Source organism: Colletotrichum higginsianum, chromosome 10, assembly GCF_001672515.1.
Source record: "Colletotrichum higginsianum IMI 349063 chromosome 10, whole genome shotgun sequence".
Lineage (NCBI taxonomy): Eukaryota > Fungi > Ascomycota > Sordariomycetes > Glomerellales > Glomerellaceae > Colletotrichum > Colletotrichum higginsianum.
The window spans coordinates 1,122,830-1,138,372 of record NC_030962.1 but is presented as its reverse complement, the minus strand read 5'-3'; the positions used below and the strand labels follow the sequence as shown (position 1 = coordinate 1,138,372).

The 15,543-nt window shown below is 58.3% G+C and overlaps 9 protein-coding genes across 9 annotated transcripts; 6 read left to right on the top strand and 3 right to left on the bottom strand.

The window, feature by feature from the left end:
* Positions 1 to 25: 25 nt before the first annotated feature.
* Positions 26 to 1,635, top strand: CH63R_13809 (Riboflavin transporter MCH5; the record flags this gene model as incomplete). The annotated part of the gene is made up of 4 exons (XM_018308783.1): positions 26 to 191; positions 262 to 492; positions 552 to 644; positions 731 to 1,635. 4 exons carry the CDS (start codon positions 26 to 28, stop codon positions 1,633 to 1,635), a joined length of 1,395 nt encoding a protein of 464 aa, XP_018151101.1.
* A 798-nt stretch (positions 1,636 to 2,433) lies between these two features.
* CH63R_13808 (uncharacterized protein) lies at positions 2,434 to 3,330 on the bottom strand (the record flags this gene model as incomplete). The annotated part of the gene is made up of 1 exon (XM_018308782.1): positions 2,434 to 3,330. The coding sequence occupies one exon, from the start codon at positions 3,328 to 3,330 to the stop codon at positions 2,434 to 2,436; it is 897 nt and encodes a 298-aa protein (XP_018151100.1).
* A 1,178-nt stretch (positions 3,331 to 4,508) lies between these two features.
* Positions 4,509 to 5,720, top strand: CH63R_13807 (Aldo/keto reductase; the record flags this gene model as incomplete). The annotated part of the gene is made up of 3 exons (XM_018308781.1): positions 4,509 to 4,618; positions 4,675 to 5,028; positions 5,144 to 5,720. The coding sequence occupies 3 exons, from the start codon at positions 4,509 to 4,511 to the stop codon at positions 5,718 to 5,720; spliced, it is 1,041 nt and encodes a 346-aa protein (XP_018151099.1).
* A 531-nt stretch (positions 5,721 to 6,251) lies between these two features.
* Positions 6,252 to 7,145, top strand: CH63R_13806 (Duf1445 domain protein; the record flags this gene model as incomplete). The annotated part of the gene is made up of 1 exon (XM_018308780.1): positions 6,252 to 7,145. One exon carries the CDS (start codon positions 6,252 to 6,254, stop codon positions 7,143 to 7,145), a length of 894 nt encoding a protein of 297 aa, XP_018151098.1.
* Positions 7,146 to 7,983: 838 nt separating this feature from the next.
* CH63R_13805 (uncharacterized protein) lies at positions 7,984 to 8,642 on the top strand (the record flags this gene model as incomplete). Its single annotated transcript, XM_018308779.1, is given in 2 exon segments — positions 7,984 to 8,292; positions 8,304 to 8,642. 2 exon segments carry the CDS (start codon positions 7,984 to 7,986, stop codon positions 8,640 to 8,642), a joined length of 648 nt encoding a protein of 215 aa, XP_018151097.1.
* A 265-nt stretch (positions 8,643 to 8,907) lies between these two features.
* Positions 8,908 to 9,621, top strand: CH63R_13804 (uncharacterized protein; the record flags this gene model as incomplete). Its single annotated transcript, XM_018308778.1, has 1 exon — positions 8,908 to 9,621. The coding sequence occupies one exon, from the start codon at positions 8,908 to 8,910 to the stop codon at positions 9,619 to 9,621; it is 714 nt and encodes a 237-aa protein (XP_018151096.1).
* Positions 9,622 to 10,140: 519 nt separating this feature from the next.
* CH63R_13803 (DNA replication complex GINS protein PSF2) lies at positions 10,141 to 10,974 on the bottom strand (the record flags this gene model as incomplete). The annotated part of the gene is made up of 2 exons (XM_018308777.1): positions 10,141 to 10,776; positions 10,819 to 10,974. The coding sequence occupies 2 exons, from the start codon at positions 10,972 to 10,974 to the stop codon at positions 10,141 to 10,143; spliced, it is 792 nt and encodes a 263-aa protein (XP_018151095.1).
* Positions 10,975 to 12,113: 1,139 nt separating this feature from the next.
* On the bottom strand, positions 12,114 to 12,355 carry CH63R_13802 (uncharacterized protein; the record flags this gene model as incomplete). Its single annotated transcript, XM_018308776.1, has 2 exons — positions 12,114 to 12,199; positions 12,259 to 12,355. 2 exons carry the CDS (start codon positions 12,353 to 12,355, stop codon positions 12,114 to 12,116), a joined length of 183 nt encoding a protein of 60 aa, XP_018151094.1.
* A 784-nt stretch (positions 12,356 to 13,139) lies between these two features.
* On the top strand, positions 13,140 to 15,407 carry CH63R_13801 (C6 transcription factor; the record flags this gene model as incomplete). Its single annotated transcript, XM_018308775.1, has 2 exons — positions 13,140 to 14,018; positions 14,133 to 15,407. 2 exons carry the CDS (start codon positions 13,140 to 13,142, stop codon positions 15,405 to 15,407), a joined length of 2,154 nt encoding a protein of 717 aa, XP_018151093.1.
* Positions 15,408 to 15,543: the final 136 nt, after the last annotated feature.

The following is a 15,543-nucleotide window of genomic DNA, read 5'->3' as shown; positions in this document are numbered from 1 at the left end:
GCATGCAAACATCAAATCAAGTACCATGGAGGAACCTCGCAACGACGAACAGGGACTAGGCACAGAAGAACAAGCTAATCCCAGCCCTGTAATGCCTCATCGGCCCTCGAACGATCACGCAAGCATCGAAGCTTTTCCTGAAGCACCCCAACCCACACTTCAAACCCCAAAAAAGACTGTACTGGACACACGTAAGTCTGAACCAACTCATGCTTCTCGGTCTCCAAACCTATGAGCGCGAGTTCTAATGAAATTGAATAGACGATGATATTCACGACGACAATATCGAGTATCCCGAAGGCGGGTTCCAGGCCTGGATGGTGGTGGTCGGCGCGTGGTGCGCCATGATCCCTCCGATGGGAATCCTCAACACCATTTCCGTTCTTCAGGGCTGGCTGCTACAGAATGAGCTCAAGGGTGTGCCCGAAAGCAAAGCAGGATGGATATTCTCATGCTACGCCTTCTTCATCACGGCCTGCGGGGCACAAGTCGGTTGGTGTACCTACGAGTTGCTATAACCGCAAAGTGACTGACGATCGAGTCAATTTCAGGACCGGTATTCGATGCGTTTGATATCAGGGTACTCCTCATCCCAGGCTCCATTGGCTTGGTCGCCTCAATGATCTTCCTCAGTCTATCGACAGGTAATGAATGACCCGCGCTCGGCTCTCCAACAACAGGTCCGCTACCTTCGTACATGGATCGCTAACACCCCTCGACCGATCCACAGAATTCTATCAAATGCTCCTCTCCTTCGGCGTCTGCGGCGGCATCAGCGCCGCCTTCCTCTTCAACCCAGCCCTCTCCGCCATAGGCCACTGGTTCTGCGAGCGCCGCGCCTTCGCAACCGGCGTAGCCTGCACGGCCGGCGGCCTGGGCGGCATCGGCTTCTCCCTCATCATCCAGTACCTCGCGCCGCGCATCGGCTTCCCCTGGGCGATGCGCATCATCGCCTTCCTATCGGCGGGCAGCCTGATCGTCACAAACGTCTTTCTCCGGAAACGGCTGCCGCCCAAACGCAAGTCCAAGGCTCTGATCGACTTCCGCCTCCTCCGCGATGTCAAGTTCGGGGTCACGGTGGTGGCCATCTTCTTCGTGGAGTTTGCCGTGTTCATCCCGTATTCGTATATATCGTCATACGCTATTGAAAAGGGGCTGGGCTTGCAGAAATCATTCCTCCTCAACGTCTTGCTCAACGCCGGCGCGATTCCCGGTCGGATGTTGCCTGGATACATCGCCGACCGCGTAGGCGCCTTCAACACCATGTGCGTCACGTCTCTCTGCTGCGGCCTCTTGATCCTAGGACTCTGGCTCGCCGCCGGTGACGTGGACGCCAAAATCATGTCCTTCACCACGCTGTTCGGCTTCTGGTCCGGGGCTGCCATCAGCCTGTCGCCCGTGTGCATCTCTCGCGTCTGCAAGATTGAGGACTATGGAAAGTCGACGGGCATGGCGTACTTCATTGCGAGCTTCGGTGCGCTGGTTGGTATCCCCTTGGCGGGATTCCTGTTGAAGACCGGGACTGAGCCGTATCGAAATTTGATTATTTTCGCGGGCGCAGCGTACATGGTTGCGTTTGTTGCTTTCTGCGGTGCTAGGGGCATTGCGGGTGGCTGGAAACCAGCGTTGTTTTAGACGAGGAATCCAAGCCCGTGGATGAACCGCAATGAGAGGAAAGCCAAGTTGTTAGAATAGGTATCCAGGCAAGTTGGGTGACAAGATGGGATGCCGATGAACGTCAAGGAGGTCGGTCCCCTTCTCATGACCCGTACATATACCAGTATGATAATTGTCTTCTTACGTTTTCAAAGCATTTTCACGAAGAAATTACATACAAAATCAAAAGGAATAATAGTAACAGTAGTAAGAATAAGAGTAGTAATTATAAGGATAAGAAAAGTAGCATCAGCAGCAGTATTGAAGGTACATGAAGTAACAGCAGCAGCAGCAACAACAGTAGTAGTTGCACCAGTAGCACTAGTAGCACTATCTAGTAGGAATAGCATTAATTAAATCTCCTCCCATTTGCAACGACACCGCTTAGACTTGGTGTCAAAGAGATCTATGCATGTGTTTCTCACAAACCGTCGTTGCATATTTATATTATTGTGCCTAACTGATCCAGAAGTTCCAGCCGGAGATAAGATTCTTTTGCGGCACATCACCAAAGCTGCAATCGTCAAAGTAGACTTTCAGATTTGTTCATATCATTTTTTCTTTCTTTTGGCAAGTCTGAGTGAGAGAGAGAGAGTCAGTCCATAGGTCCCTCTATGTAGCATGCTCACCTTAGATCCGGCCCAAACAGCTGATTCGGATATTCGGTCTCGTTTCCCAAGTCCCCAACTAGACCATCCCAGCACTTGCACCATTACAGCCTGCTAGATAAAACAACGTGTATAAGTAGTCACTAAAAGGGTTCCACTTGAAAGACCATTAGTACGTTACCAGGGTGTTATCGCGCATGATATCCATGGTCTCCCAGAGGCCGATGCCCTCCCAGAGCCCCCTCTTGACCACGATGCCCTCGACCCACCAGCCGACGTTCAAGATGGCGTCCCCGACGAATATGATGACCCGCGCGGTGACGTGGACGGCAAGACGCTGAAGGTACGGCCTGTAGAGTTCGATTGTCATTGTGTAGAGCATGCTCAGGCAGGAGGCGAGGACGAAGGCCATCACCAGCTTCATGAAGACCCATTCGGTCCTCAGAACGTCCCGGTCGATCGTCTCCACGACCCGGCCGGGGACGCTCTCGAGCCAGACGTGCAGCGCCGCGAGGTACCTCTGCACCGCGACGGCGGGGTCGGAAGGGATATACCCGGACGCCTGCCACACGAGGCGCGAGACCCTGACGACGGACCAGCAGAGGATGCGGAAGACCGAGGGCACGACGAGCTTCACGGCCAGGCTCGCCAGCAGGGGCGCGTGCAGGAGGCCGATGGCGAAGCCGTACAGGTGGGCGAGGTCGTCAAGACGCCGGCTGTCGGCGTTGGCGACCCAGCAGATCCAGATGGGGCCGACGAGGTTCGGCAGCAGGAAGTAGCCGCCGAGGTAGGCCTCGACGAGGACCCGGTTGGGGGCGCCGAGGCGGTGGAGGAGGTCGGCGTCGTCGCGGATCTCGCGGAGGCGGCGGCGGAGGGGGGGCGAGGTCTTGACGATGGCGTTGAGCCAGGCGGTGAGGTAGACGGAGGCGGCGGCGAAGAGGTGGTAGGCGGCGCAGAGGTCGGCGTGGTAGAAGACGGACTCGAGGGGGCGGACGAGGATGCTGAGAAGGACGAAGAAGATGGCAGACGGCCAGAGGACGGAGAGGATATGGGTGATTAGGGTCATGACTGCGGAGTGATCTCTTGGGTGGGTAGGTCTGGGGGGGTGTGGGGGGCGATCTCCGGCCTGCGGAATTGGGGGATAGTTAGTGATGGGGTGAAAGGGAAGGGGGGGGGGTTATTGGAGGTCTCGGAGATCTGTATGGTTAAAGCTTCAACGACGGTTGGTTCTGTGATTCCGTTTTCGAGGCCAGGAAAAGACTGCTGCGTGTATATGACGCAGAGCGGACAAAGCCGCCGGGATTTGTTATTCTCAAGTTCCTCCTCTGTTCCCCGGTACCAGGGGCTCTTCTTGCTTGATCGCTGAACAAAGCACATTGGGTTTCCAATGCCCTTAATGCCCTTGTGCCCTTGATGCCCTTGAAGACAAACAGTGGGCAAGTGTTTGTTTTCGAACAACAACTGATTCCTTGGGCGACCCCTTGTTTTTCGATCTTATTGTAAGCCCTACCCCTGAGCGTCATGTCGTGATGGCGGAGGGGGCCCCGCCGGAGTTAAGAAGGTGTAGTGGGGCCGATTGCGGCTGATGCGGCCGCATTTCCCGCACCGGAGCGGCCGCCTGCTTTCCTCCTCCCAGAAGATTGATAAAGAATGTTGATCTCTCTCTCTGTCAGCAGCTTGTTTGCATCCGCCATGATCCGGGACGCCATGGCTACAGAAACACATTCTCGCTAACCTATCTATAGACAGCCTACAGTCGGGCTGCTTGCTCTGCCCACTAATCCTGATGAATAAACAGATGGAAGGCTTATGAATTGGCTTGTATTTCCTGCGGGTTTCCGAGAGAAACATGGTGTAACAATGTGTAGAAGAAGACGCCTTCGGACGTGTGCTCACCCCGGTATGCCGATTCCAGACTTTTGGCCCTCCACTGTACGTCCCCCAATTCGCCACAAGGCCTGTAGCCAGTATCCACGCGCTGCAGAGCGGCTGGTAAATGTTCCCTATCTCCGAGGGCCCATCGTGGGCATCACGTCCTTCAATTCAATAACCGTAATTGCATCCGCATGCTTCGAAACGTTATAGCCTACGATCCTCGAGTCCCGCACGAGTTGGAATTATATAAAGCTTGCCAGCGTTCCATGGACTGAGACTCCGTTCAGCAAGAATCGAAGCCACTCTCATCCACCACCACTGCTGCCAATCACCATCTCACCAGCTCGTCAACCCACCACGAAAGACAACATGTCACCTCCAGCAAGCCTTCCCGCCCGCCGCTTGGCCAAGACGGGCCCTGAGATTACCGCCATCGGCGTGGGTTTGATGGGACTCAGCGTCGCCTACGGCAAGCCATTGTACGTACTCCTGAGGCCCCTCCAACAGATTACACCAGCTAATGCAACAACCCCAGGCCTGACGAAGAACGTCTCGCCTTTCTCGACCGCGCGTGGGAGTTGGGCGCCACGAACTGGGACACGGCCGACGCCTACGGCGACAACGAGGACGTCCTCGGCAAGTGGTTCGCGCGGCACCCCGAGCGCCGCGCCGACATCTTCCTGGCGAGCAAGTTTGGCCTGCGCGTCGTGTTCGACGACGCCGGCTCGTACAGCGTCAAGATCGACAGCTCGCCCGCGTACTGCCGCGAGGCGTGCGAGCGCAGTCTGCAGAGGCTCGGGGTCGACAGCATCGACCTGTACTACGTCCACCGTCTGGATGAGGTGACTCCCATCGAGAAGACGATCGAGGAGATGGTCAAGCTGAAGAAGTGAGTCTACCAAAACACCAAGAAAAAAAGAAGAAGAAGAAGAATAAGAAGAAGGAAAAGCCACGTCATCCCCCGACGGGCAAGATGAGAGCCGGCCTGCTAATGCTTCTGAAAGCGAGGGCAAGATTAAGTACCTGGGCATCTCGGAATGCTCCTCAGCCACCCTCCGCCGCGCCCACGCGGTCCACCCCATCTCGGCCGTACAGGTCGAGTACAACCCGTGGTCCCTCGAGATCGAAGGCGCCACCGGCACGAACCTGCTGCAGACCTGCCGCGAGCTCGGCGTCACCGTCTTCGCCTACTCGCCGCTCGGCCGGGGCATCATGACGGGGCGGTTCAGGTCGGTCGACGACTTCGACGAGGAGGACGTGCGCCGGAAAATGCCGCGGTACGCGGGCGACAACTTCCGCAAGAACACGGAGCTCGTGGACAAGTTCGCCGCGATCGGCAAGGAGAGGCACGGCTGCACGGCGGGCCAGCTCACGCTCGCCTGGCTGTTGGCGCAGGGCGAGGACGTGATCCCGATCCCCGGCACGAAGCGGGTCGAGTTCCTGGAGGAGAACATCGGGGCGTTGAAGGTCGCGTTGGGCGAGGAGGAGGAGAAGGAGCTGAGGCGGTTGGTCGACGAGGCGGACGTGCAGGGAGAGCGCGGCGCCTTGCTTGGGAACTACTCTGATTCGCCGGCTCTGTAATCTGTATAACCGGATACTGGATGACGGGATGTGGAGTGCGGGTTGACGTGACGGGAGGGAGGGGAGGGGAGGAACATCCATCGGAGTGGGTCCCCGGCTCGGGCTCGGCTTCCGGAGTCCCGGTACCCTGGGGAACTTGGGGGAAAACACGCACAGGCTCCAGCCGCATAAAAGACCGTGACGCGGCGCTCATGTAGCAATCGACATTTTCCGGTACTGTGACTTTCCTCGGAAAAGAGGGCCGAAAGTCGGAGATCGGAGTGGGGGCCCGCCCTGATAGAAGGTTTCCCGGTCCGGGGATGAGGGGGGGGAGGGCTTGGGGGCTTGGGGGCCAAGCTGGATGCCCGGTGTTGTTCTTATCATAACCATGCCATCTTCCTGTTAGACCTCATATCCCATACATCATCATTCCGCCGATTCCTAACTCTTCTATGGCCATATTTTCTTTCGGGTCTGCTTTTGGTTCGAGCGTCAAGCAGCCAACAGACACAATTCGAGGAAACCAAGACAGCACGGCCAGACGATTAAATAATGACAGTCGTCTACAAAACCGGTGAGGATGCCCGCCTGGCCTTCCGGTCCGGCACCTTCACCTCGACGACATCCGGCCAGGCGCCGACCTACCTCCAGGCGAACTTGATCATCCTCCCAAAGCGATATGCCGACGACTTCCGCCTCCTCTGCCAGCGGAACCCCGTACCATGCCCCTTGCTCGCCGAATCAGCAAGCCCCGGCGACTTCCAACGGCTCAAGTCCCACATCACAAGCCACGACGGCACCGCAAGCCTCCCCGTGGCCGAGAACATCGACCTGCGCCGCGACTTCCCCCGCTTTCGGGTCTACGAGAACAGCAAGCACGTGCCCGTCAACGGCGAGTCGGAGCCGCTCAGCGTGGAGGACCAGTGGCTGGCAGGGGACCACGTGGGCTTCCTCATCGGGTGCTCCTTCAGCTTCGAGCGGGCCCTCGCCGAGGCCGGGCTCAGGCCGCGGCACCAGCTGCACGGCCGCTCCGTGGCCATCTACCGCACCAGCATCCCGCTGTGCGCGGCCGGCGTCTTCACGGGCGCCACGTACGTCGTCTCGATGAGGCCGTACAGGCCGTCGGAGATCGAGAGGGTGCGGGACGTCACGAGGCCCTTCGTCGCGACCCACGGCGAGCCGATCGCGTGGGGCTGGGACGGCGCCGAGAGGATCGGGATCAGGGACGTCACGAAGCCCGACTGGGGCGACGTGACGCTCCGTCTCGACGGCGAGGGCGTGTTCGGCCCGGACGACGACGAGTACGTGCCGGTCTTTTGGGGCTGTGGCGTCACGCCGCAGGAGGCTGTCATGAGGGCTGACCTGGAGGGCACGGTGATGGGACATGCGCCCGGGCACATGACTGTTTTGGATGTAAGAGAGGAGGAGATATTTCCTGTGTCGTAGCTTGTAGATTGTCTGAGATTGGGGGGGGGTGGGGGCTTCAATGAGGAAAGTAGCCAGTTTGGCGAGTGTGTGGCGGGACTCGATTTCACGGCGTAATCCAGATAGTTAAGACTTGAGCATCTCTACTTTATCACTGAAGCCACTAGAGATATTTTTCATGTCATCAGCTGTTGATCCCAAGTCCGTATCTATGTCGACAGTGCTGAGAAACAAGAACTCCCAAACTGGCGAATAGTCGTCTTGAGGAAGCAGATGGCCTTGAGCATACCGACGAGGTCGCACGGGAGAGTTTCCGTGCTGCGGGAACGCCCTCCGCGCCTGTCGCCGCCCCTTTCTCGAGTCTCTTTGCTGCTAAAGCCATCAAAGGGCGAATGCCGTCTTTGATGAACAATGTTCATGTACCCATCATAGAACGATACGCTTCCTCCACCAAGACGGGTTCTGAAAGACAATGGGCCTCAAAGGCAGCTTTGAGTTGTTGAAAGATTCCCCCGGCTGCACAGCCGGTCAATGAACAAGGCATTATCCCAGAGCTCTGAACGTTTCGTGACATATTCAAGGCGGATGCTGAACAAGCGAGAAAGAAAGCTGGGGCTTGTTACAAAATAAAAAAGTTATATAGAAAGTTGCAGCCAGTGTCCTTGACGGATACTGACTGGCAGCAGATATACATACAACCGACTTTGAAGATCTCATCACCAAACACGAACACTTTACCATCATCTCAACTTCGTTTCCGCAAACGGCGCATTGCAGACAAAACTCTCGAGAGCCGCTATCGTCCAAGAACCCCCTTCCGTTACCGCCGGCGTCAATCCTCGACCCTGAACCCCAAAGTATGGTCAAAGGAGCCTCTGTGGTTGGGAGCGGAAAAGGCGGCGGGAAGAAGGGCGGCGGGAAGAAAGGCGGAGGCAAGAAGGGCGCTGTCAAGAAGGGCGCAACCAAGAAAGGCGCAGCCAAGAAAAGCTCAGTCAAGAAGGGTGTCGGGGAAAAGGGCGGCAGCAAGAAGGGCGGCAGCGCGAACCTCTCCTCGTGGAGGGTCAACCACGAACCCAGACAGACGCGCTCCCGAGCGAACGGGCCGGGCGCCCAGCCGCTCGTTGCGCTGGACCTGGTCACCGGGGCGCAAACGGGTGAACAATACCGCGTGAACCGGAGGGCGACGCCGCCAAGGTCGCCGGGCGTGCAAGGACCTGCTCCAGCGCCGGTTATCTCAGCGCCGATTATCCCAGCGCCGGCCCCTCCTGCGCCTCCTCCAGCTATTCAACTGCTGCCGCCGCCTCCTCCGCCTCCCCCGGCACCACAGCCGCCGGCGCCACCAGTTCCGCCGCCGACTGTCACACCCGTTGCTGGGCCGGCCACTGCTGGCCCGCCGGCGCCACCTCCTCCTCCTCCTCCTCCGCCGCCTCCTCCGACATCCCCAAGTCCTTCACCAACGTCAACATCTTCGTCGCCAAGTCCTCCACCACCGGCGCCGCCGCCGTCGGCTGCAGGTAGTAACAGCGATAGGGAAAATGGGAGCAGGAATGGCGACCAGGGCAACGAAGAGGAAGGAAACAACGGCGGCACTGGCACAGGCAGCGCTCCCAATATCGGAGGAGGTTCAGACGCTGGCGGTAGTACGGGTCAGCCTGATTTCCCGCGCACGCCGAACAGAAAGTTACCACCAGGCGTGAACCCCGGCTTCAGTAAAAGTGTGCCCGCCTCGTCATCCAGTAGTGGGAACACTGGACCATTCCCACCGTATCACCCCTCTCCACCGATGGGCTCTGGCTCAGAAGCAGGCCAAGAAGCTCCTGGCCAGGAAGGGGGTGGAGAGGAGGATGGGGAGAAGGAGCAGGGGCGAGAAGAGGAAGATGGAAAAGAGGAGAAGACAGGGGGAAACAATAATGAAGAGGGAGAACAGGAAGGAGAAAATGATAACAAGGAGAATGAAGAGGATGAGGAAGAGGAGGAAGTAGAAGAGGAGGAGGAGGAGGAGGAGGAGGACAGACAAAAAGAGCATGACAGGCCTGGGAGTCCTGGGAGCCCTGGTGGCCGGCCCGGAGGCCAACCGCCGGATTCGTCACCCGGCCCATCCGCACTCGGACGGCAGAAACCGCAGACGAGCCATCAGGCCGGCAAGGGGAACGGCCGTAGACCAGGCGGAGCCCGAGGCGGTCCCGGCAAAGGCGCGACGTCCACCACGACTGGCGCCATCGGAAAGTTTTTCTTGGCCGTGGGCTCGGCGCTTGGAGCCCAGAAACATGGAAGACAAGAAAAAGCGGACGACGGGTTGCGGCCTGCCAAGAGACGCAGGATCCACCCGGCTCAGCCAGGTCGCGATGGCGCTTGCGTTGCGAAGAGCACTGGCACGCAGTCCCATCCTTGCGAGCCCGAGACGAGGACATCGGCCAAGAGACGAGGCACCTCGTCTGACAGGGAGCAAATGCAGGTGAAGAGACCGAGGCTGGAGCAGAGACGCGGCGCCGAATAGATGGGGATAGCATGAACAGTACAGTACGCACATAGACATGTTTGAATCGAGGCTTGTGTTATTAGAATCGGTTATGTAGTTGTGTCTCGTTTTGTTCGCATTTGATGCGAGCATCGGCTGGCAATGAGACAGTCTGTGGAGCTTCTTCGCCGTGGCACTCTTTTATCGACCTGCTCGGCTGCTCTGCGCATCGCCTCGTCTGTTCGGAGTTGTGACCCGCTCCTCTCAGCAAGCTGTCGTGGCGATCTGGCAAGATGTGCCTCGTTTTCCCCTGTGCGTGTGCGTGATGCAGCCAGGGGGGGGGGGGGGGGGGGGGGGGGCGAGCAGTGAGTACGACCCGTCTCTACAGCGAATCGACGCCGCGAATTGGCCGGTAGAGCTGCTCGGCCTCGTCGTCTTTTCGTGCCTCTTCATTCCGGCCTCCGGCAGCTTCTGAGCGAACAAGGTCTCGCGTACGATCAGCCATTTCATCTTTTTCTTCTCCTTCGTGGGTAAGCGTCTGTTTTCCAACGCTGGGTATCATAGCATGTCTTCGTCTTCGTCGTGATCGCCGTCGCCGTTCTCGCGTTCCTCCTCCTCCTCACGCCTGCTAGCCTCGGCGCTCGCACCAATTTTCCGTACACCCTCCAAGACGCCGAGGAAGAATCCGCGGCTCTCAGCCAGCTCCATGGCGCCGACACCGCGGAGACTCATGACACCGTCGACGCCCTCGGCCAGATCCTGGGTACTCTGGCGCATCTTGGCGGAGCGCACCTCCTGCAGGTCGCGCAAGAGCGACCGCACCTCGGAAGACGAGGGTATGTCGTCGGAGGCATGGGCCAGTAGCACCTCGGCTAGCTCGAACCAGTGGTAGGGCAGCGCGTTGGGGGGCGCGTCAGCGGTGCACGATGGGAGAAAGGGCGGGGACAGGATCTCGTCGCGGCTGGCGCCCCAACGGCGGGCGTTGCCCATGGCATCGGCGCGCGTCGGGGGCGGCGGTGGAGGGGAGAAGGCGTCGGGGTTGCGCTTCGTTTCGTGGTGGACGATCTCGGCGAGTGAGCTCGGGTGAAGCCAGCGCGGAGGCACAATGTTGGCTCGTCGTTGTTTCTTGAGGAGGAGAGCCAGCCAGAGGGGCAACTCGGCACGTGCCGGAGGTCGCAAAGCTGGCGTCGCACCCTGGGTGAGCATCGAGTATGTTAGCAGCTAGCTTGCACAGACGCGACGCGTCGCGGGGTAGAAAGGAGGGGGTGGGTTGCTCACGCCTAGGAGGTCGATGCTTTCCAACCGTTGACGTGGGACTATTGTGACCAGTTCCATTTCACACAGGAAAGCAACCTCTGCGGGCACTAGACCTGATGGTAACGGCAGAGCCATCTTGTTTCGCTAGACAGAAGGGGTGGACGGCCTTTTTTCCCGCAGCAGTAGTCCGACGAGGTTTGAAGCTGTAATTCCCTGCCGCGTCAAGTTTGAGTGCTGCGACGGCGGATTGAATAGTGGGGTTCGCGGGGAATCTCCCGGCCCGCCGAGCGCGGGGCTTCACAGCAGGGATGGTGATGAGAGAGAGTACGTACCTCGGTTTCGGAGCGGAACTCCAACTCCACCGGAACCAGAGTACGTACCTGAAAGCAATAGGTATCCGGACCCATATCTCCCCGGGCCAGACCCGTATTTTGACCGGACCCTCCGAGCCGATTACCAGGATTATGGAGACACAAATACGATGGGTGGGCAAGATAAGCCAAGGTAAACCGCACTACGTAAAAATGCAAAACCCGTCCGTCCAGCTGAGCTGAATAATACGATTGCCTTGTCCGGGGTTTGGCTGAAAGTGATCATTTGGACCGAGCTCGACCCAACCGAATAATGTATTACGCCTCGACCTCGGTACACCAAAGTCACCGCCAGCAACTAGGTACTGATAGACACTATCGAGTGGGCGTATCTTCCCCTTGGCGAGATGCAGCATGGTAATTTAAATTCCCATGGACTTTTGACCTGCATTCTTGCTGATTAGTCAGGCGACCACGCCAAGAGGGACAGGGAGACCCGGTCTCAAGATGTAAATTCTCGAATCGGGGCTGCATCCGATCAATCCGCCAATAGAGAGGGCAGGGAGCCTGGCCGCCGGAAACGGAATTCCTTGCCTGGGATATGGTTTACCACGTACCCAAGCTGCCTGGAGAGATCTCTGTATCTCCTCCTCTACCTGTGCCGTTCTGTACACTGACTGCTACACGGCAAAGGTTCTGGAAACATATCTTCCTTCTTCTCATCACCAGCTGCAATCTGATAGGCTGTGGGATTTGATGTGAACCACTCTCCCCGCTATCGACCTGCCAACCTGCCTCGTTAGGGGGAGGGCCGGCCTGTCGTCCCATGTTAACTTTCGACCTGCATTGACGCGCCATCGCTCATGGCTCCTTCAGCCGTTCACCCTCTCAAGCGACGATCTAGATTCCTGTTTTACTGCTGCAGCCCCCCTGCATGAGCCATAGACCCAAGCTCGTCTAATTTTACGTTTTGCGAGCCATCATCGGGGCTGAGGAGATCGGAATACCGAGCTGTGGCATTGTTTCGGTCACGGCTATGGTATACCGAGCTGCGGCGTGGTGTTGGCTTCAACGTTCGTGGTCATTTTGAGTCACGACGACGACTTACTGCATGTTCCCCAACTCGTTTTCGCTCGCGGGTCACACATAGCACGTCGATCCAGGCCAGACGCCGAACGAAATGGGAAAGACACGCCAGCTTGCATGGGTGTCACGGGAAGCCGCCGAAGCCCTAAACAAACCCTTCGGCTTTCACGAGGGGGATTGGCGCACCCAGCTCCGCCTCCTCGGCAGCAGTCGCCTTGTTTAAGCTGCAGCGGTTAAGGCGGTGTCCCAGACATTCGCTCACTCACTCACTCACCCACTCACACGCACACACACACACAGCCATTCCTCTTCCGACACTGTTCACACTGGAACCGGAGTTTTGCCGTTCGTCGTCATCGCCGTTCGAGTTTGCCGTCGGTGACTACTACACGTGGCAGCCAATTCCGTTCAACGGTAGTCAGGGGCTGTAGGTGATCCACGGACGAGCCGATCATCAACAACCTGTGGAGCATCTCCATCCAGGGCCATCAGGGTCTGGGGTCTGGACAACAGGGCATTAGGGTTGAGTCGATCAGCTACGTCTTACACTGGATCTATTTTCCACCCCCCCTTTCCCAGGACAACCGTCCAGCGGAAGCTACATCTTTCAGTCGGGGGCCATCCGAGACGGCGGTGCCAGGCAAGGCCTTCTAGGGCTTCGGCGCCGCAAAAACAGGAGACTCTGCATTTGCTCGCCCAACCCTGTTCCCCACTGGTGCCCAAGAGGAATAGAGAGTGAGTGAGGAAGAGAGAGAGACAGACAGAGAGACGGACACAGAGAGAGAGAGAGCTTCCCCGTCCTGGTTTACGCTGTCTGCCGCCTCAAACCTTATTCTCTAGCAGATTGTCTGCCACCCCTGGCATCCGGGAAACTTTTCAAGGACTACTTTTTGTTCTCCAGCCATGTCTTCCAACCTTTTGAACTTCAACAAGCCATGTAACGGCTGTCGACGCCGCAAGGTCCGCTGCGACAAGGCGAAGCCCTGCCTCAACTGCGTCCGCCATGGCATCGCCTGCGTCTACGACCCACAGCGAGAGCCTGGCCTCCCGACGCCCGAGAGCCAGCAGCAGCTCCAGGAGAGGGTCGACCGTCTCGAGAGGCTGGTTGAGGAGATGAAGGGCATCTCGGTGCGGAGCGAACCGCCGCCGCCGCCGCCTCTCAAGGGTACCGGCAGCGGGGGCTCTTTTCCCTCAGCGAGCCCGGCCACGAGCTACTACGGCGAGTTTAACAACGAGGAGGTGATGGCGGGCGACCCCGGGATGCAGGTGTACGACGACAACGTGTCCTACTACCTCGGGCCGAATTACTGGCTCAACCTTCAAGACATCGTCTTCGAGCCGCGGTCTCTCTTCCGCATCGACTCGGACAAGACGGGCAAAAACCCCTCCAGCCCGTCTTCGTGGCCCATCGGGAGGGCGCCCACGCTGGCGGATCTCTCCCACCTCCACCTCGAGCCCGAAAAGGAAGACATCTTGACTGACCTGTTCTTCGCACACGTCGAGCCCTTTGTCAGGATAACCCACGACACCTACTGGCGGCAGCAGATAACGGATTTCCGGGTTGGCGTCCAGAAGAACCCCGTGGACGCGGAGGCCGCCATGTTCGCGACGCAGGCTATGACGGTGGCGGCCCTGCCGGGAAACGTCGTCCAAGAGAAGCTGGGGAAGCCCAAGGAGGATCTGTTGCGGCACTTGCAGGAGGCATCCCAGCTGGCTCTTGAGCGGGCCGACATATTGCGTAGCAGGAAACCCCTTGCATTCTTTGCCCTGCTATATTACATTGTTCGTCCCATTCCACTAGTCTCTCTCTCTCTCTACTCGTTCGTCTACGGGGAAAATCACAAAAGAAAAAAAAAGGAAGAGGCCAAAAAATGAAGTTTGCTAACTTGGAAACAGCAAATGAAATTCATCACTGGAGATGGAGAAGTAGCCGTGATACTGCTCGGGCTAGCTGGTCGATTCGGCGCGAGACTCGGCCTACATCGGGACCCGAGCCACTACAGCTACTCGCCCTGGACGGCGAATATGAGACGTCGGATATGGTGCCACTTTGAGCTGATGGACAACCCGCTCTACAACCTCGAGGGCGCCGAGTCCGGGCTGCCGTTCATCTCGGACGTCCAGCCGCCCAAGAACGCCAACGACAGCCAGTGGATGCCGACGAGGTTCGCGAAGCCCGGTTCCGCGCCGCACGACCAGGATGGCATCACCGACATGTCGTTCGCCCTCGTGCGGCAGCATGTCGTCCGGACGATGCACTCCGTGGTCCGGAGCAGAAACGACGCGGGCCCCGACGAGCTGAGCCGGATCGTCGACCAGACGGAGAATTTCATCAACGCCAAGTTCATCTCGCACGTGGACGGTTCCTCCCCCAGCCACGCCCTCGTCATTTCGTACTTTCGGGGGAGTATGAGGACGATAAGGCTCCTCATCGAGTGTGTTACAACAGCCCGGAATGGCGGCGGTCAAGAACTCGAGTTAAGGGCAAGGCGAGTGGCATTACTAGTCCCCTCCCCTCCCCTCCATCAACAAGCATTCGAGCCAACAAGAAATACTGACTTGTTGATTTCATTAAAAAGATTCTACCAGGAGTGTGTCGAGATCCTCGAGGAGATGGAGCGCGGCGAGGCGGTGGCCATACAAAACGACTGGGGCTGGCTCTACCGGTGGCCGACGACGCCCTGCCTCATCTCCAACGTGCTCATCGGCCTCGCCCGGCAGCCGAAGCACCCGATCACGGACCGAGCGTGGCGGCAGATGAACATTGTGTTCCGGCGGCACAACAACGAGGACATCAGCATGCGCAAGTTCGCGGCGTGGCGGGTTGTCGAGGCCCTGTGCGACCAGGCCATGCTGTACCACAAGCAGAGGTCTCACGAGGGCGCGTGGTACGCCCAGAGGCTGGGCCAGGCACAGGGTTTGGCGGCGTCGGCGTCTACGCAAGGGAACAGCGCTCCGGTCTCGCTGGAGAACGCGACCGTCGACGACATCCTGGGCGACGTCCAGATGTTCGGGCAGGACGCCGCCGCCCAGCACGGGGGGATGGGAGGTGCCGGGTTCTTCGCCATGGGATATACTCACTGGAATCAGCCTGCCCATTCTCATCCTCACGGCCAGGGTCAACAGCATCCACACCCAGACCAAGCATCTGACGATGGCGAAGACATCTGAAACTCCAGCTCCAATGTTGGCTCCCATGTTATTGAGGGGGACCAGCCAATACACTGTAAACGGACTGTCTGGATGCGGGCCAAAAACAGAGGGGTAATCTTTTTTTGTCACCGGGGAAAGAAGAAGAAAGGAGAAG